The 21,448-nt window shown below is 42.0% G+C and overlaps 1 protein-coding gene across 2 annotated transcripts in view; it reads left to right on the top strand.

Annotated features, from left to right (window-relative positions):
• LOC101160340 (polypeptide N-acetylgalactosaminyltransferase 10) overlaps positions 1-21,180 on the top strand; it is a 48,075-nt gene extending 26,895 nt beyond the window's left edge. The window contains exons 5-14 of one of the 2 annotated variants that reach the window (XM_020709176.3): positions 2,131-2,316; positions 5,042-5,225; positions 9,071-9,188; positions 14,075-14,182; positions 14,400-14,621; positions 16,523-16,639; positions 17,227-17,376; positions 18,002-18,216; positions 20,353-20,510; positions 20,610-21,180. In XM_020709176.3, the coding sequence (XP_020564835.1) occupies positions 2,131-2,316; positions 5,042-5,225; positions 9,071-9,188; positions 14,075-14,182; positions 14,400-14,621; positions 16,523-16,639; positions 17,227-17,376; positions 18,002-18,166 (1,250 nt within the window). In that variant the 3' untranslated portion in view covers positions 18,167-18,216; positions 20,353-20,510; positions 20,610-21,180. Of the gene's footprint in view, positions 1-2,130; positions 2,317-5,041; positions 5,226-9,070; positions 9,189-14,074; positions 14,183-14,399; positions 14,622-16,522; positions 16,640-17,226; positions 17,377-18,001; positions 18,233-20,352; positions 20,511-20,609 lie in introns of both variants that reach the window. The other variant, XM_011483983.4, reaches the window with a different exon arrangement.
• Positions 21,181-21,448: the final 268 nt, after the last annotated feature.

Genomic DNA, 21,448 nt, shown 5'->3' with positions numbered 1-21,448 from the left:
TATGGGGGGTTGACCCGTACGGGTTCTGTGGTTCTTTGGGTTGTCCGGGCCCGTGGAGGGCCGTAGAGAGGAGCGGCTGCATCCTAAGGGGAACGCAGACATGTCTTGCGATTCCCTTAAGGCTATTCCGTCATGACAATGGAACATACCACTGTTGTACGTGTGGTTAGTGTATGAAGAAGTATTTGTAAGGATAATGGAGGTTACATCCATTTATAACTACGGGTGATGCTGTCGTATCACATGAACAGCACTGACGGGCTCCGTCTGCAGGTTTTCAGCGGTTGAAAAACTAAAAAATCCGCACAATATGTCTACATGTCAGCTACTTTCACCCTTACTTACCATTACATGTTGTGTAAGTGTTCTCTTCGACCTATGGCTCCCATCATGGGCACCGAGCGGTCTACGATCTTGATATTTCGTGCGGGTCACCAGCCTGCCCCGTACAGGTTTGACAATTTTACACCTGCAGACAGCCTGCATCCACCCATAAGGGCATTTGGGACTAAGGCGCAACAGTTAAAAGCAGCATTAAAGTTCAGTAAAAGACAATGTAAATAAGGAACAACAAATAAAACGGGGAAGTAGGTTGCTGTAAGCAGATTCTGGGTTTGGGTTGAGGAGTGAGTAAAAAAAGATCCTAATGTGGTTCAAACAGAAGAAACCAAATGCAACTCTGATCTAAGAGAAGGAAACACTGGTTCCAGTCCTGCCTTACTGCCTTATGGTCAGACTGTTGATCTGACATGAAGATCAGAAGCCGAGAGCCTTCACGTGTTAATTGGCCCATTTTTTTACTGAAATTGTTGGAGACATGGTGATAAAAATGAGAAATTCTATGTTTTCTTGATCAACCCCATTCAGGCAAGACATTCTTCTGAGAACTGCTGAAAAATATCAACAGTATATAGAAATAGCATGAAATAAACGAAGTCATTGCTTAAACGATGACCGAGAAAAATGCTGCGGTCTGAATACATGATTCTTTTTACAATATCTCTCAATGATAAAAAGCGTTTCCTTCCTTCAGCCTCAGATAGCAGTGTGGAGGGGGGAACCAAGGACTACGGGTTATTTTAAGTACGAAGAACACTCATTATGTTTAGCTTTCATTTCGCTTTCATTATTTTCACTCTGTTACAGTTGTTCTGTCTTTATTCTCAGCTATGCAATATGAAAAATAGAAGCAATTACCGTTGACGGTTTCCCCCGTATGGCTGCAGGTCACGTCCCGCTTTTTAAAGGAAAGCCTTTCAAAGCTCCTTCTCTCAAATTCTGTCAAAGAAGACTCTGCAGGAAATTAAATCTAGCATCTAAAGGATGAAGGGAAAAGGTCGGTCAATCTCTGCTCGTCTTCACACAGGCAGCATTGTGTCTGTTTGTAAAGAAACTGTCTCAGTCGTATGTCATCTTTGGAAAGCCCTGACAGCTCCGGCGATTTCATTTTACTCTAAAGAAAAATGGGGCTCTGTTGCAAAGTGTTCCTGGACTTGGACAGTTTCCACCTGCTGTTCTGACAAAAGCAGCAGGTGAATATCATCCACTTTCACTCTGCTTTACCATGTGGAAGAGGAATTTCCTAAACTAACTGGACTGAAAAATAGGATTTTTGTTCACCACAGCTTCAAATGCCCCTCTAGTTGGAGCAAAAGGGAGGAGCCAGAGGGGCAGGGAAAGAATTCACATTTGGTCTTTTAGGGGTTAGAGAATGGTGAGAGAATGTGGACTTTGCTATACATCTGACCACTTGTGCCTCCAAGTTTTTCCTTTTTTTTTCTGTTATGAGCCTTTGACTAATGTTAGTTGCTAAGGAGTTTGGGAAACAAAAAAGACCCGGACCTGAAGACCTGTTGGGGTTTGAACTTCCTGTATACCTTCAGAGTCTCCAGAGGTTCTCATAGAGCTCACTTCAGGGACAGCAGGTTGTCCAGCTTCAGTAGCTACGATCCCAAATCATCACACACCCACTGCCATGTTTGAGGTGGTATAAGTGCTGTATTGGCTGACATTTTGCTGCTTTGAACATTGTCACCAAACATGCTATGATTGGTGTTTTTGTGCAGCTAATCGGGTGGTCAAGTCCACGATGCTCTTCAGACTCTGACAGAAAGTCTGACATCTTTTCAGAACACCTGAAGGTGGCGCTGGAGGAGTACATGAAGCGCTTTCCGAAGGTTCGGATCCTGAGGACCAAGAAGAGGGAGGGGCTGATAAGGACACGCCTGCTGGGCGCTGGGGCCGCCAAAGGAGAGGTCATCACCTTCTTGGACTCTCACTGTGAGGCTAATGTCAACTGGCTGCCCCCCCTGCTGGGTAAGGACCACACACTCATATAAAGAGGCTAAAACCAAATAAACTGGCGTCTATCAGGCCTGTCGTTCATGCGGGTCACGTTTTTGCAGAAGTTATTGTCTGAAGATGTTTCCTTTGAGCTTTAAAGACCTTCCACAGATTGATTTTTTGAAGAAGACAAACGTTGGGAACCATTTTTATGCTTTCTCTACCCGTCTTTTCTTAGAAAAATGATGAGCATCTCGTGCTCATGCTGGAGAGGTGGATTTTTTTTCTCTGCACCTTAGCATCCGAGATAGAAAACCAGACACCCACAAAGAAAGACAAGGTTTGAGTTTTTCCTGAAAGATGTTCACCTTCTCTATCTTGTCTTTACTTTCCTTACTGATGTGATGCATTCACAAGAACAGCTTCCAAAGAAAGTTTTTGAAATTGAAGTTAAATCCGTTCGGCGTCCTCAAGCCCTCTGAGCGCTCCACTTCAGCACAGAAAACCCAAAATCGACTGAACACAGACATGCAGGTCAGCCGTCTGAACCAGCCTTTCATTCTAGCTGCAGCTTAGAAAGGAGCCAAGTCCATCCACATCTCTGGGATTTCTGAGTGTTCAGGGAGATGTGGAGAACTGGTTCTGCATAGGACATCCAAGACCTTTCAGAGTATAAAACGGCCTCTGAGGACCAGACTTGTACTGTCCTGCATCTATTCCAACCACCCTTATCAAACGATGCACAGCATGGTAAAAACAACATTTCAGAAGGGATTATATGCAATCTATTTAATGATAAAAAGCACAATGTGTCAATATTGTTTAAAAATAATATATCGTATTCACAAATACGGTGAAAACCGTGTGGTTTCCAAATACTCTGAGGACAAAAGGATGTTACTTTTTTATAAAAATAATTCTTATCATTATTAAGACAATATATAGACATACCAAACATTTCACATTCATTAAAATGAAAGCGTTGGTCCCAACTGTTCTTATAGGTGGATACAGGCTGTCTGCGGGTGAAAAATGGCCAAACAGGTGACCCGCTTGAGATGTCAAGGTCGTAGACCACTCAGTGCACCCATATATGGTCATGGACCTCATCCCGCCCATGTGACTGAAGCTTTAACAATCACCTTTGTGTAAAATGTTACTCGTTACTTCAGTAGTGTTTTAACTGTTTTTTAACTCTTACTTAAAATGACAATTTATGTATTTATTATTCATAAAATCAAATACTTTTCATACAAAATATAATACATATATATAATAAAACAGTAAATATAATATAAAGTCTTTGCTACCTGAATAGAAGTTTCAGTTAGTGTTGGAATATTCTGATCCAGCTGTGTCAAAGATCTGTTTAGCAGATGAAATGGAAAAATGAAGTGGTATCTACAGTATTTCAGACGTCTGTGTGTTTCTTTGGACTCCATGGACCATATCTTTATCACAGTTGGTGTGAGGATTCTGTGGCTTATTTTGGTGTTAAAGTTGTGTTTGTGGTCATGTTCTGAGTTGTCCCTTGTCAATCACCCACAGCGGTCGTCATCTGCTCTGCCCTTCCCCCGGTTGCTCCATGGTTTTGTCATCTTAGGTCCGACACCAGCAGTTCCTGACAGTTGGGAAAAAGATGTCCAGAAGGTTCTGCTTTTCAAAAGGTGTTCCTGTTGCAGTTGGAGCAAAACTTTCTTCATGTTTCTTTTAAATTGCTTTTTCCACAAGAGCACCAACAGCCCTGAAGCATCAAGCAGTCTGCCCCCCCACTGTGAGCTTGAGCGCCTCCTCTTCAAGCCTGTGAACTTTCTCATAGACACATTTCCACTTCCTCACTCGCCTCCTTTCCATAAGCGCTCGGTGCTCGGCCCAGCTCCGCCACAGGGCGCCGTCGCTCTTTTGACATTAAATGGAGCGACCTGTGTTACCGCCTTTTGACCTCTTCATACATTAAGAGGGAAAAGGTTGTTTGTAAGATAACAGAGTCAGTGAAAATCTTGGCATCACTGAAGAGGAGCTTTGATAAAAGGATGCCAGAGATAACTGAGACAATTTTTATCCAAAGTTTGTCTGACACTCTTACCATAAAACCAAAGTATAACATCCAAACCTCCAGAAAATTCTGCCTCACCTTTGACCTCTTTTTAATGAGCCACATTAGTCTGATCATAACCTCTTTCTTTTGGAGGAAGGATTTCCTTCTCTGAGTCACTACCGACAAGTCACGACCTTCAATGGAGGTTCAGAGACTACAAACATAGAGTCTCCCGAACTACAGTAGATACAGTCTTTAGGAATACTCTGTGTGTGTCTGTGTGTGTTTGTCTTAAAGTCAAACAGCGTACAGCAGCGTACACTGCTGCTGCTGTGTCCGCTACAGTTTCATAAATGAATCTCAGAGTCCTAATCCCAACAGAAGTCCATTTTATGAGGCAGCAGTAAAATCTAGTGTCTCCATTGGATTTGCTCATCTTTCTGCTGGAATTGAGAGAATTAAATGTCTGGAAAAGCTGGAATTTATACTATAGTTCTTACTGTCAATAATAACAGAAAGACCAAGAAGTGGATTGACTTCTGTACCAGACTCTCCACTCCAATGACTGAACCATTGATGGACTCCAAAATGTTTTGCTGTGGGACATATTTTCCTTCAGGCATCTACCAAGTTGGCCAACCTCTGTGTCTGTGATGAAGCATCACATTGACTGTAAAACAGCCTGCAAACATCTACCATCAGCCCACATATCTTCTTTAGATCGGATTGTCCAGAACAGGAAGACCATCGTGTGTCCCATGATTGACGTCATCGACCATGACAACTTTGGCTACGACACACAGGCGGGGGACGCCATGCGAGGGGCATTTGACTGGGAAATGTACTACAAACGGATCCCAATCCCTGCAGAGATGAGGACAGACGACCCAACTGAACCGTTTGAGTGAGTGACCACACATCCCATTTCTGATAGTCAAGTGTTGCATATCGGTGCAAAGCTGTCATTTCCTGTGTCAGAATCAGCGGATTCATGTTGATTGATGTTGAATATGTCACAGATCGTGTGTCATTTAAGTCTTGCTGGTGACACTTCTGGTGTTAAAGGGTTAAAAAAAAGGTTTCCATGGAAAATGGACAGAATTTTAGTTCCTTTGAATACATAAACACATGAATAGAAGCAGCTTTTAGTTTGGTTTTAGTTTGCTGGGAAGTTGACCCTTTTTTAGGATCCAGGTTTTGTTGTGAGCTCAGAAAAACGCGCTACAGATCTGCTGATTTGGTTAGAATACCACTTTGAATTACATACAGGTGCGGCTCAGGTGTTTAAGATGCAAAACCTTTTTCATTTTAAATAGTAAAAAATTGAAATGTATGCTTGAATTTAAATAAACAGATGGTTCCAGGTTAACACAGTTTCTTTTCGTTTTAAAAATGACAGCCTGCTTTGGTGATGAGTGTGTGTTGGAGAAAGCTGAAGTTGTCAGTCTGTTTAAGCCGCAGTGACCCTGCGGCTTTTCCCAGCCGTCGCACACAGCTCACGAGGCGCCCAAAGCTTTCAGAGCAGGGGTGGGTAAACTACGGCCCGTGGGCTGGATCAGGCCCGCCTCCATGTTTGGTCTGACCCACTGAACATTATCAGAGACCCATGTTTTTTAGTTTATCTGGCCACACGATCAAGACGTGACATTTTCTTCCCCCTCTTCTGCAGTCTGTGCTCCAACCTGAAACCCTCCAAAGTCTCTGTCAAACAGAACAGAAGACAGTCTTCCCTTTCTACGTCACAGTTCATCTTTCCCACTTTAGATCATTCTTTTAGAGAAATTATTCTGTTTTTTTTAAAACAGCACACCCTGTTCTGTGTCCTGATTGGCTGCAGACCCTGTCAATCAATCTCCTCTGTGTCTCTTGTACAGAAACGTGGAGCTCTTCAGATCAGAAATCTGTGATCGATCAGATCTTTGTTTTCATTCTAAGATCCTGGACTTAATTTCTATGAAGGTTTGATAATTTAAACAAGAGAAAAGGTGAAAATGTTCATGTCTGTGTGAGAAAAGTGTATTCATGCAGTGAGGAGTTTTACTGCCATAAACGTCTGGAATCAGACTCCGTGGATTTCACCGATCAGGGTTATTTTTAGAACGTAACTCCTGCAATAAACGAGGAAACTCTGTTCTGGTGAGAAGCTAACGCAGATATATGCGTAGCTGCAGCAGAAGACATAGAAATGAGCTTTTTACTGGATGAGAAACAGACGTGCAGAACACAGCTGCTCAGTTTTAGTGCAAACTGTGAGACGTGAGGAGCTGCTGCTTCAAAGTCTCAGCGGGAAAATGACGGCAGAGGATCCACTATTTAATGTTTTCTTCTTAATGTATCAGTATATTTTTTCCTGACTTTTTGTCTTTTAAAATCACAGTTATTTGGTCATTTTTTTCATAAATAGTGTTATTTATTTTATTAAAAGGATCATAAATTAATAAATAAATTAATAAATAAAAAATTAATAAAACTTGATTATAGAGTTTTACAATAAAAAGATCAAAGAAGTTTAGAGAAAGAGTTATTGTGGCCTAACAGAAAAAGTTTGGGGCCTCCGCTCTAGCATCCGTGTGGTGTTTGAAGATCTGTTGTTTTTCATTCTTCCCATCATTCAAACACCACATGAATGCAGCATTTCTCCAAGTTTTACAGAGATACATGAAGCCATTGGTGCAATTGGCTCTAAAACAAAATTTTAACCTAAAACATCTCAAATGTTCTGTTTTAAAATATCATTTTCAATCCAAATCTTTTCATCCAGATTCCATGTTATTTCTTTCTCACTCCACGCATCTGCTCCTGGTCCGGCCCTTCTATCCAGTTTTAGGACCCTATGTGGGACGCCAGTCAAAATATTTGCCCGCCCCTTTCTGTCCAACGATGATCATTTTTAACTGATCCTCCTCAGGGACCACTGCAGCAGACCACCTGCCTCGCTGCCTCGCCTTCTTGCAGGCTTTGAGAACTCGTCCACCTTCTCACTAAATCCATATGTGAAGGTATTTTTGCCCCGGAGGAGATGGGGAGAGGGAACCTGCCGTAGTGAGGTGATAATTGGCTTTGCTTTCAAAACAGCTTCATCAGAAATGTGACATGAACATGCGTTTGCGTGTTTCCACCTGCTGCCCCAGTTTGTCTGCCTCAGGTGTGCAGCAGCAGTGATGTAGATCAGCAGCATAACAAGTCCTGCCTGCAACAGGACAGGTCAGCGCACACACAGTCTCTGCGGTGGGTTGATGGAAAATATGAGGAACAACCTGCAATCTGAGCGTTTAGCCCCTCCTCTCTGCTTTGATACATTTCTAAATGCCTAAGTATGTTCTTTTTTATCTGAAGATTCCAGATCAAACTCTAGATCTATGTATACATTTTACATATCGTATCGTATGCAATAACTGGTATGAAGCCCATTGAGACTATTGTTGTAATATTGGGCTATAGATCTTCGTCTTTTTAATTCTTTCTTTGGTTTGTTTGCTTGTTCACTGCTTTACTTTGAATGCCACAACAACATTTAAATTCTGTGTTTTTTTGTTTTTGTTTAGAGCAGTGGCCCCCAGGCCGTCTCACAGACCGGTACCAGTCTCTGGCTCACTTACCGGGCTGCAAGCCCAAAAAAAAAACCCTCCATAACTTGCGTATTTTACGGGCTCGGGTTTAAGATCTTACCTCTATTCTCCATATCAGTCGTTCACCTCGGTCACATGTCTTAGAAATATTCAATACCTTCTTAGAGCAGCTAAATTAAAAGCCAAAGCTATTAAAGATAATAAAAAGACAAAGGTCTTTGAGGAGATAAGAGGAAACAGCAGAAAAGTCATCAACTTAAAAGAAAAGTGAATCTGCTATTTACAGACAAAAGCAGGAGTTTTACCCTAAAATGCAGATTCATTGTTACAGTTGTTCCTACGTATCAAGTCACCCTGCACAATATGCGTCGACTGACTCTTTAATGTTTCAGATACACTGCTATTAAAGTCACAGGATTATCATTATATTAAAAAAATACCAGTTTTATGATGGTTGTGTGATTTAGTTTTGTTTTATTTATCTGTCGCACTTTAAAGTTGGACGTGGGCGGAGTTGGTGTCCGTTTTTAACATCCACTTTGACGTTTGAGGAAAAATCAAAATCACGTTTGAGTGGGTCCTAAAGAAAACGTATGAGTACAAACAAAGTTTAAACTGCAATCTGCCGTTTGAAACTACATTTCATGTTCAGATTTTCCAGAAACCAGAAGTTTAAACAAAAATAAAAGGCAGCTTTAGCCCAGTACTGACCGGTGTGTGAAAATACTGTGACATCAAACCTGTGGCCTAAAAAAAAGGATTGGGACCACTGTTAAGAAGGCATCCTTTGAAAAAAAGAACTAAACTAATTCAAAGAAGGCCATAGAAAGGACTATTTACACTAAATGTTGGGTCTTATTCCTCCTTTTTCTGTCCATTTTTTTCTGAATCACCTGGTTTTATCTTAAAGTCTGACTCCCGCTGGCAGCATTGACAGAGAACCAGCCGACATTTTTCATGAATTCAATGACGGATCATTTTGAAGTGCTGTTTAAAAACACTTCAAGAATATTTTTTAAAAGCTTCAGAGCTGACAGGAGTGAACAGGATTTACTCTACCCATGTGGAGAGCAAATCCTCCACTTGGTTCTCACAGTCCTCAGATTCTGAACCCTGTGTTGCTCCTGCTGACACTTGGCTGCCCACTGACTTCTTTGTTTTTGATTAATTGTGTCACCAGGTCGCCTGTGATGGCTGGTGGGCTGTTTGCCGTGGACAGGAAGTGGTTCTGGGAGCTGGGGGGTTACGATACCGGTCTGGAGATCTGGGGAGGCGAACAGTACGAGATCTCCTTCAAGGTAAGCAGACGGTTTTAGTCCTTTCTGCTTTCCTATTGGTTCAGGGGTGTCAGGAAGGACAAGAGGACTTGATTCTTTGTGGCTTCCTCCATTATTGCTGTGTCTCCTGATAAAATTGTTTTTAAGACCAAGAAACAATTGAAGGTCTTTCTCTATCTGCTGTAATGTGCGGGTGTTGGGGGGTCCCGGCTGCCACTGCTGCTGTGGTGGGGGCAAACAGATGAGGCTTACAGCTAAGCAGTTTGCTTAGCCGTTGGACAGGACAAGTTAGAAAAAAGAAAAAATAAGAAACAATTGAAGCTGTGAGCGGCGTTGTAGATTGTACGCCCTGTGACTTGAAGGTCGTGAGTTCAAATCCACGCCAAGTCATACCAAAGACTCTAAAAATGGGACTCAATGCCTCAGTGCACTCACCATTTAAAAAAGGGTTGGATTGGGGGGTTAATCCACAAAATGGTTCCCGAGCACGGCTGTGTCTGCGGCTCGCCGCTCCCCCAGGAGATGGGTCAAATGCGTGGGACAGATTTCACTCACCTAGGTGCGTGACAGACAGTGGGACTCTAACTTGTTAAGCAGTCACTACGCACCCCTGACTCCCCCTTCTCCTTCTGTGAGGCTCTCTAAGCAGCATGTGACTGCATGTGGTGAAAATTGCTCGCAGTGTAATCAGTATCCTCAGCTGTCTTGGAAAAACACATTGCTGAAATCTATACAGCCTGACTTTTGAATTTTTGGAGAAAAAAACAATTTCACCCCATTTTTGGGTAACTTTTGACTCCCTAATATAACATCAGTCATAAAATTGATCACCACTCTCCCCTTCAACTCGTTGTTGGTTTTTTGCTTCAAGGCAAAGAGGGTGGTAAAAACACCAGATAATCATCAATTGTATTGTATTCCATTTGAATTTTACAATACAGCAAACATAAAGTAACAAATAAACAGCAAATAAACCATGTAAACATTTCATGGAACATCAAAACAACAAATGATTTCCAAAAACCTTCCTTTATTTATTTCTTATGGGTTCAAAGTCTTTAGTGATGTGGAATTTCAGGAAGCAGTTGCAAAGTAAACAGAAGTGTAAATTGCATATTCTGCTCAAAAAAAGGAAAAAAATACAAGAGATAAATAATTGCATTTAGGACCAGAAGTTAGGACATGATTAACGAAAAGGACGAGTTTTCATTTGTAGCTGGTGCTAATAACATTAAATTCCATATTCTGGTGCTTCAAACGCATGCAGGGAACTATTTTAAGAAGCATGCATGCATACTGTGTTTAAGCATTGTTTTTAAGAAATATTCCCTTTTCACAACTCCCCTCTCCACATTGGCCTCACTGTCTCTGAAAGAACAAGACATTTTACTAAGATAAGATAAGATAGGACTTTATTGATCCCCAGGGGGAAATTGGGTTGTCACAGCAGCCAAAAACAAGAAAAAATAGGTGGAAGTAAAAGTACTAAATTTACTATTGAACAGTGGACTCAAACAGGGGCCTCAGGGGAAATGAACATACCGTCCTCGTTTGCCTCACACCAGCCAAGAGGTTTGGGTTCTTCTGGTATGAGGAGCAATTCCAGTCTGGTCCCCAAATTGTTCAGCCGGATCAAGTTCAGGACTGCTGCCAGCCCAGTCCGTCCTCTGGAGGTGTGTCATCCCAGAGGACTGGGTTTGGTCCCAGACTGGAGATCTGGGACCATCTCTGGATTTTCTTAGTGAAATAATGAAATCATTTGTCTGGTGAAGAATATGCTTGGACAGTGGATTTTTTTTAATCTATCGGCCAATTCGGCTGGTGTGTCAATACTAACATGTTGCCCACTGAGGTTGTGACTTCAGACTTCAATCCATGTCTGAAGTCTGTAGCTACCAAAAGTGGCAGTACGACAACTGAAACAAAGACACTCAGAGTGCAAGAAGTGTTTCTCTGCACACGATGCTGGAGCTCACAAAGCACCTGCTGCATCGTTCTGCAAACAATTTCACCGCCTGTACGTAGTTTCTCTTTGTTTCTGAGCCAGTAACCAAGGAAGTTAAAGCCGTTTTGTTAAATGTATCCTATCATTTGTATTAAACAACGCAAAAGGAGGGAGAAAAAACATCGGAAATTGAATTAAATTTTATTTATTGGCCTTATTGTCCAGCCCTAGTGACTCAAACTCAAGATGAAGCCACTCGGACAAATGACAACCTTCACCATTACATCTCAAACGTTATTCAGAGAAAAGGACAAAGTTTGAACATTTTTGGCAGTAACTGAGAGGAAAAGGCTGTGGGATTATAAAACAGATAAGGTTCCTCATGACTCGTGGCTGAGCCTGGTGAGAAAAACTCTCATGATTTTAATGCTGCTTTGAAGCTTTCATCTTTTGAAGTAATTATTCCCCTAATATCCCAAACCAAAGTTATTATTTCAGCCTAGATTATCAAACCTGTGAAAGTACAGCTATCACTACATGCCTAGCTGTGCCTCTTAGGTCTGCTTCATGAGCTCAGATATTCAATTTGGTTCCCTCTTTATTAAGATCCCCATTAGCAGATACAGCCCAGTCTCCTGAGGAGAGAAGATTAACGACTCCCCTTCTAATCCCCAGAAGCGGGCGGCTGGTCCCACCGGCGCCCGGGCTGCTCCCACATGTGAAACACAATTATTTTGTTCACTGAAACAGTTAATCTGAAGCCTGGTCCTGGTGTTGCCGGAATGGGAGCACCAACAGTTTCCAACTCTCACAGCAAGACGATGGCAGGGCGTGACGGCGGAAGGAGCGGCGAGGAAGCCGAGCGTCCATGCAGGATGAGAGGATGTGCAAACATTTCACAGGCACAGAGCTGCTCCTGAGGCAGGAAAAATGAAACCTCAATACATGTCTGCAAAGCATGATGGGAAATTTCTGAAACAAAGGGAAACTTTTCTCTAAGTTTCACATGTATTAATAAGTAGTCACACATCTTCTTTCTCTTTGGGCTTTTCCCATCAGGGGTCGCCACAGCGAATCATCCTTTTCCACCTCACTCTATCATGAACATCTTCTACCCTAACATTAGCCAACTTCAATAAGTAGTCACACATACTGCTACCAAAACCTGCAAATGTTTAAACCCTGCTAATTATTGCTGTAAAGATTTTGTGTCCCAGAGCTGGCACTACACACATAAATAACAGCAAACAAGAAAGACATAATATACTGATATCCAATCATACTAACAGAATCAGAGTTTGATCATTTGAAGTGATAGAAAACCTACAAGTACTGTCTAAACTGATACAATGGGATGAAATTTACTTTCAGCTATTCAACTGTAAATGAGTTTTATTCAAAGAATGTTTCTACATTTGTCACAATTTTTCATTTTCACAGGCTTTTTTTTTTCTTGAAGCCCAAGAAGAATTTTCAGATTTGAGGTGAAATCCCATTATTGACTTTCAATGACTTTCAAAATAATTTGTTTTTTTAAATTTTGTTTCCTGGAAATTACTAGCTCTATTAAATGAGAACTTCTTACTAACTTTAATTTAATTCTGTTTTTTTTAAGTGGTGGTTTGTTCTGTCAAGGTGAAAAAAAAGGCTAAAATCCCCTAAACGTGTTACATTCCATGTAACTCCAAAAAACCCAGATCAAAAGAATCCAATTCTGTCAAGACAATGCAAATGAGGCCAAACCGTCAGAACTGCAGATTATTGACCCCCCCATGTAGGTGACCAACATGGATATTACCATTCAAAAGGTGTCGGTGGAGAGGAAACCTCCAGCAGAACCAGACTCAGTCGAGGTGACGTTCTATTCTGGACAAATACAAGAAAGAAAACCCACAGGAACATCCGGTAGAAAATGACAGACGGTTCTGCCATACCCAGCATTTGGATTACATTTTGGTGATTACTTTAAAAAACAACTCTTGATCAATGTCATCTCGACCAATCAGCATAATTATCGACAACTGAAGGTTGCAAATGGATTTGTTTGTGTGGAGGTTCTGGTTCCTGCAGCCCAGGATTCTCCACCACTATAGTGCTCCATGTGTTTAGCCTTTTCATAAACCAGTTCTGACACCTCACTTTTTATAGTTTCTCCTTTTCTATTTTATGTGTGTGTGTGTGTGTGTGGGGGGGGGGGGGGGTGTTTTGTTTTTTGTACCCCACAGCCAGTCTGGACTGAAGAACCAGATTATTAAAGCTTTTTTAAGGTCTTTCCTTACCCGTCATGTAACCATTTAACATTTCATTTAGTGTTTTCACATTCTCTAAAGTATTGATGTTATTGTTCTCTGGATTTTCAAAGAGACTCATCTTGTTCTAGTATAAAAGTACAGTTTTAATAGACAAAAGTCTTTCAATATCTATAAGCCGTGTTCTTGCTTTGCTGAGCCTCTCTTTGTTTTTTGGTAATTAGTTTTTTTAACCTACAGATTTGGTGTAGAAACAGTCTCAGGCGTCTTTGTTGCAGCTGGAGGATTAAAATGAGGAATGTTTAATGTCTGTGTTATGTCAGGGGAAACAATAGTAAGGAAATGAAATGAGAAAGATGCTGTAAAGCAGGGTTTGTTTTAGTTGGAAAAGCACATCAGGATACTTCACATGTACTCAAACCTGCAGGAAGATTTTTCAGCATAATTCAAAGAGACAAGACGGCGTTTTTCCTGGAAAGCTTCTGCAGATACTTTGCATAATTTTTCCTTGTGATGGCTAAATTTAAACAGTCATTCCAGCTCCTTTGGCAGGTCAGTCTCTTATCCTGCTGCTTGCCATCTCATCTCCGTGGATTCCTAATCCTGTTATAGCCGCTGCGCTCGTACCTTCTCTCCTGTGCCGGCATCAGCTGCCATCTCCTTCCCCTTCACAGCTCTGCGTCTGTGCTCTCTGTCACTTTCAATCTCTGTAGGTGTGGATGTGTGGTGGTCGGATGGAGGACATCCCGTGCTCCAGGGTGGGACACATCTACCGGAAGTACGTCCCCTACAAGGTTCCTGGTGGGATCAGCCTGGCAAAGGTGACGGCACACTGAGAGCCCTCACGACAAAATGCAACCAAGCAGATCGGTCATGGATGTTCTGCAGACTGCAAGCTTATTTGACAGTGGTTCCGCCTCGGCCCAGGACTGTTTCATCATTTCTGCTGTATTAAACCACGGCATGTTAGCGTAGCAGCACTCAATCCTCATAACACACTCAATCCTCCATTTTGTTAAATTCTGTCATCCAATACAGAACCTGAAGCGTGTGGCGGAGGTGTGGATGGATGAGTACGCAGAGTACGTCTACCAGCGCCGGCCCGAGTACCGGCACCTGTCTGCGGGAGACATGTCGGCCCAGAAGGAGCTGCGCAGCCACCTCAACTGCAAGAACTTCAGGTGGTTCATGGAGGAGGTGGCCTGGGATCTGCCCAAACACTACCCACCAGTGGAGCCCCCTGCTGCCGCCTGGGGAGAGGTGAGAACATGAAGGGAAAGCAGTGACAGACACTGAAATGCAACACAAATACCATACGTGACACAGTTGTGTTAGGGATCAAAACATTCTATTTCAACTGTAGAAGAATAAAGACCCAAAAAGTTTGCATTTTGACTGTTCTGAGAGTAGATTTTTATACTATTTCCTCTCCAAATTACCACTATTTAGAGCAGTGTTTTTCAACCAGTGTGCCGCGGCACACTAGTGTGCCGTGGGAAATCACCCTCATTAACTGATTGATATAAAAGCATTTCCCATCTCCAGGATTTCAGCACTCTGTTCATCCAAACAGGCCCTGATAAAACACTGAGTAGTTAGGAATATAAAAGATCGTAAAATACTTTTTCTTTGCGTTCATTTTATTTTATTAAAGACATTTTGATAAGAATGACTGTACAGTACCGCGATTCAGCTGCAGCTCCGGCTGTATTTTAGAAAAGTCCCGGCCCTCTAACTGTCTCCACCAATCATTCTTGGGGAGCTTAATCACATGTCATCAGTCTGACCAATCAGAAGTGGTTAAAGTCTTCACTTCCTTGTCCCGATTTAGCTCGTAAACTCGCTCAGTTTTAACAAAAATACCAGCTAAATCTCGTCTTTATCGGTGTAGCTTTCCACAGAATCCGGTATCAGACCGTGGAACAAGTGAACAACACAATGAAGCTCCGAAAAGCGATCTCCGCCGGCCGTTTTATGCACTACATCTCCCATGATGCATTGGGTTGTGAGAGTGACAGCGCACAAGATCTGTTGTTAAACGTCTTGAAACCAACGAACACACATCAAACTGTTTTTAAATCTTCTAACTTAACTTTTATTGCATCTTTTAGAAAAAAACAGCTGCAGTTTCGAGCTTTTTTCTGCAACAATTATCTCAAAAATGCATGTGCAATTGTGGAGGGAGGGGCTGTAGATCAATACAGACTGAGTTTCTCCGTTTGTTTGTTTTTTAATTTTTGGATCCTGGTGTGCCGCGGGATTTTTTTTAAGGTTAAAGTGTGCCGTGGCTCAGAAAAGGTTGAAAAACACTGATTTAGATGACATAAATGTAAAAAAAAAACGAATTGAGTCTCACAGAAAGTTTCTTTAAATTAAACAAACAAAAAAATGTAAAAAAGTTTTTTTTTTTTTAATAAATTTCTAAAAAGATTTTTGGTCTGGAGTTCTCCAAGAAGACGCTAAATAATTAAACAAATATATATGAAAGACTCACAAACTAAGTTGAATGAAAACGTTGAAAGTGTTTGAACAAATTAAGATGTGAGATGAGATGTGAAATAGCTAAATCAGAGGTAAAAATGTTTATTCCCATGAAAGTAGTTGAATGGTATTAAAATGTTCAGTCAAAAATTTTACTTTAAGAATTTACATTATCAACAGTCTTTAAAATGCAATAAATAGCAGCTAAAATAGTAAATATATTTCTAGAAGCTGCACCCCAAAGGACTTTATTAAAAATTCAATTTTACAAGTTCTTCTAAAGATTTTTGGCATATTTTTAACAATTTGAATAAATATAGTTCCGAACTGAGGAAACATGGGATGATCTGCTATGGATGCAAACGCTGCACCTACAGGCTTCAAAAAGGAAAAGCGTGAGTCATCCTTTGACCCACAACTAAAGAAAGACTTGTGGGAAGTGTCAAAGACAGCAGGACCTGCACTGAGTCACAGATATCTAAGCTCCAGCTCAGGATGGAAACAAAGAAAAGTGATGAAACATGTTTGCAACATTTCTGACCCATCGCTCTGAAAAAATCTGCCCCCACCTGGGAAACCTGGAACCCCCCTGCAGGCAAACCGTCCTGTGAGCCTCCCCACGAGTGCAAAAAGCTTCCTTCTGTGTCCACAACCGCGTTGTTCTTGTTTTCCCTGTGCAGATACGCAGCGTGGGCAGCGGCATGTGCATGGAGATCAAGCACTTTGTGTCCGGGAGCCCCATCCGGCTGGAGAGCTGCGTGAAGGGACGGGGGGACGTGAGCTGGAGCCACGGACAGGTACCCCACACCCATGAACGGCTTTTCCAACCATCTGACAGACGGAGACTAGGATGCTCACTGCTTTTATTGGTTCTATTTGCTCCTTGATATGACGACGATGAAGATTTAGGAATTTAAAAAAATCTGTAACGATTCGGTTCTGCAGTCAAACCCAAGGCCATGAAAAACCAGAAACACTTGTCTGTTAGGTCAAACTTTACATTATTTTTACCCCCCCCCCCCCCCCCCTTGTAGGCATTGAAATCCTTTTAAAAAGGTTGATGACTTGATGTTAACATTGATTCATCAGTTACAGAACATTGTCCTTTTTGATGATGTTTTCTGGCATTTTTATTAAATGTTTGTGAAAAATGTGGTTAAAATACAACCAAAAAGGTTTCAAACTTTCACTTTTCAGTCTGTACGTTTACGGCTAGAAACCCCAGACCCAGACAGACTTAAAACGGGAAACACCAACGGGTTTGATGTGTAAGGTGTTGATTTTTGGTGCATGCAAAGACTTCTAGCATCCACAGATCTGCAGGTGTGGAACTGGAAGCAACATCACAAACCAAACAGGAGAGAATCCGCTGCTTTCCCTGCAGGTGCTGACATTTGGTTGGAGGGAGGACATCCGGGTGGGGGACCCCATGCACACGAGGAAGGTCTGCTTTGATGCCGTCTCCCACCACAGCCCCGTCACGCTGTACGACTGTCACGGCATGAAGGGCAACCAGCTGTGGCGCTACAGGAAGGTAGCGTGGAAGAAAACACGGCCTGACAATTCCCAACTGTGCTGCTCTGACTGCTGTGGTCAGCAAAGCGTTATCTGTGTCAGACACTGAGCTCCTCTGATGTTTAATGTCTATGCAAATGAGGAAAAAATGGAGAGTACCAAAGCAGGGTGGACTGTTCTACTTAAAAAATTAACCCAAATTTAAAGTATTTGAGCATTGAGACCATCGTAATAGTGGAAACTTCTCAGTTCATTTAATTTATTAAGTACTTTTAATCGTTTTAAATGTCATTTTGCAGTTTTGCAAAGACTGTTGTTTTTAGTTTTTGCAAATGAACGTCTTAAATTGCCAATTTGTTTAGATAAAGTTGATTTCATTAATTGAGCTTGAACCAGAACATTTTTGAAACACCAGTTTGACTGTTAACAGAAATACTTCTAGAAAATCTCTTTCTTACTTTTGCAACATAAACTTATTTTTTTCTCAGCATTTCAACTTACTTTATGGCCCTGCTGTGTTCTACAACGTCCAGTTCCCGTTTTTATCCAACGCAGCAGAGTTTAGTTGATGCTGAAGCCTTGACTTCTCCGATTATGGAACTAAAAGAAGGACGCCGCCGCCTTCTTCCTCTCCTTTCCTGCAGGATAAGAGTCTGTTTCACCCGGTCAGCAACAGCTGCATCGACAGCAGCGCGAGCGAGCGGCGAGTCTTCATGAACACCTGTGACCCCACCTCCCTGAGCCAGCAATGGCTGTTTGAGCGAACCAACGACACCGTCCTGGAGCGCTTCAACCGAGGCGCCAAATGAAGTCCAAGCTGGGAGACCCGAGGTCTTCTGAGGAACCATCCAGGAACAAGGTTCTCCTTTGTTCTCGTGAGTCATACATGAAGTTCCATTTGAATGGCAGGAATTGAAATTGTTAAAGAACATTCAGATATGGATTAAAAGCATCATCAATGGCACCTCTGCATTAAGAGGAATACATTACCTGGCTTTAGGTACATTAAATTCTGGTTCAGGAAGAACCCAAATGTCGGAGACCAGGAAGGTGGTTTTTATGTTAAAACTGGAGGAATCAGAGAGATCAGGAACTCAATCTGAGTTCAAGAATCTCCTAACATTTGACAAGAGATCCACACACACACACACATAATTACAATTATAGTTATCCCTTTTTTTATGGTTGATACAGATACTGGTTGTTAGTAGTCAAGAAGGCTAATGACAGATATTTGGAGCCAATATTCATTTGCAGTAAAAGTGAAAGTATCAGAATCAAAATTTAGAATAATACAAACACCAACAACTCAATTTGGTTTATTGGTGTTATTTACTCGTTAAAAGATAAGTAAAATAAGGAATCAATAATTCCTAGAAGTGATGGCTTTTTAAAGATAAAGAAAAACTTCATTAACCCTTGTTCTATCCTAGATGACCCCCCCCCCCCCCCTTCCATTGAGGTGTTCTCCCTACCATGACAAAGGTGGATAAAGGTGGAAAGATTTCATGTCATCCATGGACACCAGTGAAGATCACAAATCATTGAAGAAAAAAGGGTTCAGAGCACTGTCTAGTGCAGGGGTGGGCAATTCCAAGCCTCGAGGGCCGGTGTGTCTGCATGATTTCCAGATAGTCTTGCCCTACATGGCTGATTACCTGGTTCAGGTGTGTCCAGCCAATTAGAACATGCCAGAGCAGGGTATGCTGGAAAACATGCAGGAATGCGGCCCTCAGTGCCCACCTCTGGTCTAGTGGGTCTAGATGACCCAACTCCCAACGTTAAAGTGTCTAGGATAGAACAGGTTACATGTTTCTAGTAAATAGAACTTCAAAATTAAGGAATTTCACACTATAGCATATCATAAAAGGTCAGTAAATAAAAAAATAAACAATAATTTGAGAAAATGTGACTGTAGTCCCAGTTAATCTTTTAACTGCCCAACAGGACAAAGCCAAAAGAAAAAGTTTTCTTTGCCTTGGGGAACACGAAAGTAAAACACATTTTAATAATCTGTACTCTAATGTTTGGTCTAAAGAGATTTTGGTCCAAAAAGCAACATTGATATGCGTGTTCTCCAACCAAACGGCTTGTCTTGGGCTCATAAATCGCAGAGACCTCACTAAAGATGAGTTGTTTTCTAACGCGCGATTAAAAGTGCTAGAAGTGATTTAATGTGTTTGAAGTGACCGCCCCTAGCCGCTAGTAGCGTTACGTGCTGAATGCAGCTCCAGACAGCAGAGAGAAAAACTGGAAGGAAAACCAGGAGTGAGACTTTCCAGTAACACATCTAATCGTAAGTCTGTCAGCAGAGGAACCATGCAGATTTGCATCGGACGGTTGCTTCCGTGAAGTGCGTTAATGCTGATAATGCACTCTTTGAAGGCCATGAACCCACTTATACCACGGTCACTTACAAAAGAAATTAATATTCAACCAGTTCCTAGTACTTTATTCTTGTTATTATTTTTGTTTGGATCGCTTTTTTCCCACAAAGGGGACTATTTGTTGGGTGGTGTGTTGCCCTTTGCCGGCTCAGCCACCGCTGACCTTGAGTGCAGCGGAAAGGAAAGCTATATTTATGCCGATGGTCTCGATGGGTTAAATACAGCCTCAGTTTAGAGAGAAAGTTCTCCTCTTACCGCTTGTTTTTGTACAGATGATGAAGATAAAGTTTGATTTGAAGAAGCCAGCGCTTTGATACAGAACATTTAAGCTAAGTGACAGGAAATTCTTTTTTAGGCGTGCATTATCCCTTTTTAATGAACACCCAGCTGCCAATCAGAATCAAGAATTCACCCGGACTGTGGTATAATCTCTGTTAAACCAAAAGCTTTTCTTTAGTCCTGAATGCTCTGCAGTTAGAGCTCCTTCATGACTACCAGACAGACCAACCTGCAGGTCTGAATGACCTAAACCAACAGGAAATAATGACTTCATCTTCACAGTTTCTGCAAATATCTGAAACCTTTCATGTTCTTTTATTTTTTTCCAGATAAAGCAGCTTTCAAGTGAGTAAAGTGCTGCTGTGCAAACATCCTCCGCGGGACGGCAGTGATCCGGTACGCCAGCCAAGGCTGAGGAGCTGTTAGGACCACAGGCATCCACATCCAGAGTCCAATCATCCCACTCCAGTTTGTGATGAAGGAGGAGGTAACGGAAAGTCACGCTGCTGTGAACAGCAGCAGCCGCCGGCTAAAAAACAATTTCTCAGAAATACAGATAAAAATCGCAGTGCTCTCTGTCCTGCAGGGGGGAGAAGAAAGGACGCGTGACAAACCTGAAAAGCTTTCCGAGACCTTAGGATTTTTTCAGAAACCTCTGGAAGGAAGCGGCTTCCTGTGAGGGCTGCTGTTGAGCTGAAGCAGGAACGTGTGTTCTCCATCATCCTGCAGAGACTCCACCATGAGGGGGAGGAAGCAGCAGAAATGGACTCTGCTTCATTCACAGAGTACTTATGTTTGCAGATGAAACCGTCTTTTTCTGTGCTGATCACAGGGAAGAGAAGAGGAAAACCAGGCAGAAGAAAGGAGGAACAAGGCAGCAGACGCAGGAGGAAGCTGCTGCAGGTGCAGAAACTGCTGGAGTCTCAGAGACCGTTCTGCCCCATCAAACCAGCACGTGTGCTCCAGGCACAACCCAAGTGGATGGTTTTGATCCGAATGTTTGCAGGAAAAACACTCAAGCATCTCAGGAAAGAAGGACTTTCAAAATAAGACTAAAAACCACAGATGCTGCAATCAAAGAGCTGCAGATGTGGGAATAGATGTGATGTTACAGCCGGACAGATGTTTGTGGTGACAAATAAATGTGTTCAGAATTATATCTGGTCCGAGAATGGATCCATTTTGTTATTACACGATTACTATGTCCGCTAATGGAGGGGGCGGGGCTGTCTGAACAATGAAACAAGGGAGGGGCTTAACATTTTATCACAACAAAGCAGTTATGACATTTTCTTGTAAATAGTTGGATTTTTGTTTTTTTGATTGAGCCACAACTGGATGCTGCATTCAGATCAAATGTGATTGTATCTGAAATATTTCAACTCTGAGGTTTTAGCTGAAACTTCTGTCTCATAAAAACGGTTG

Source organism: Oryzias latipes, chromosome 14, assembly GCF_053564925.1.
Source record: "Oryzias latipes strain Hd-rR chromosome 14, Olatipes_Hd-rR_3.1".
Lineage (NCBI taxonomy): Eukaryota > Metazoa > Chordata > Actinopteri > Beloniformes > Adrianichthyidae > Oryzias > Oryzias latipes.
This window is presented reverse-complemented; position numbering and strand designations above follow the sequence as displayed.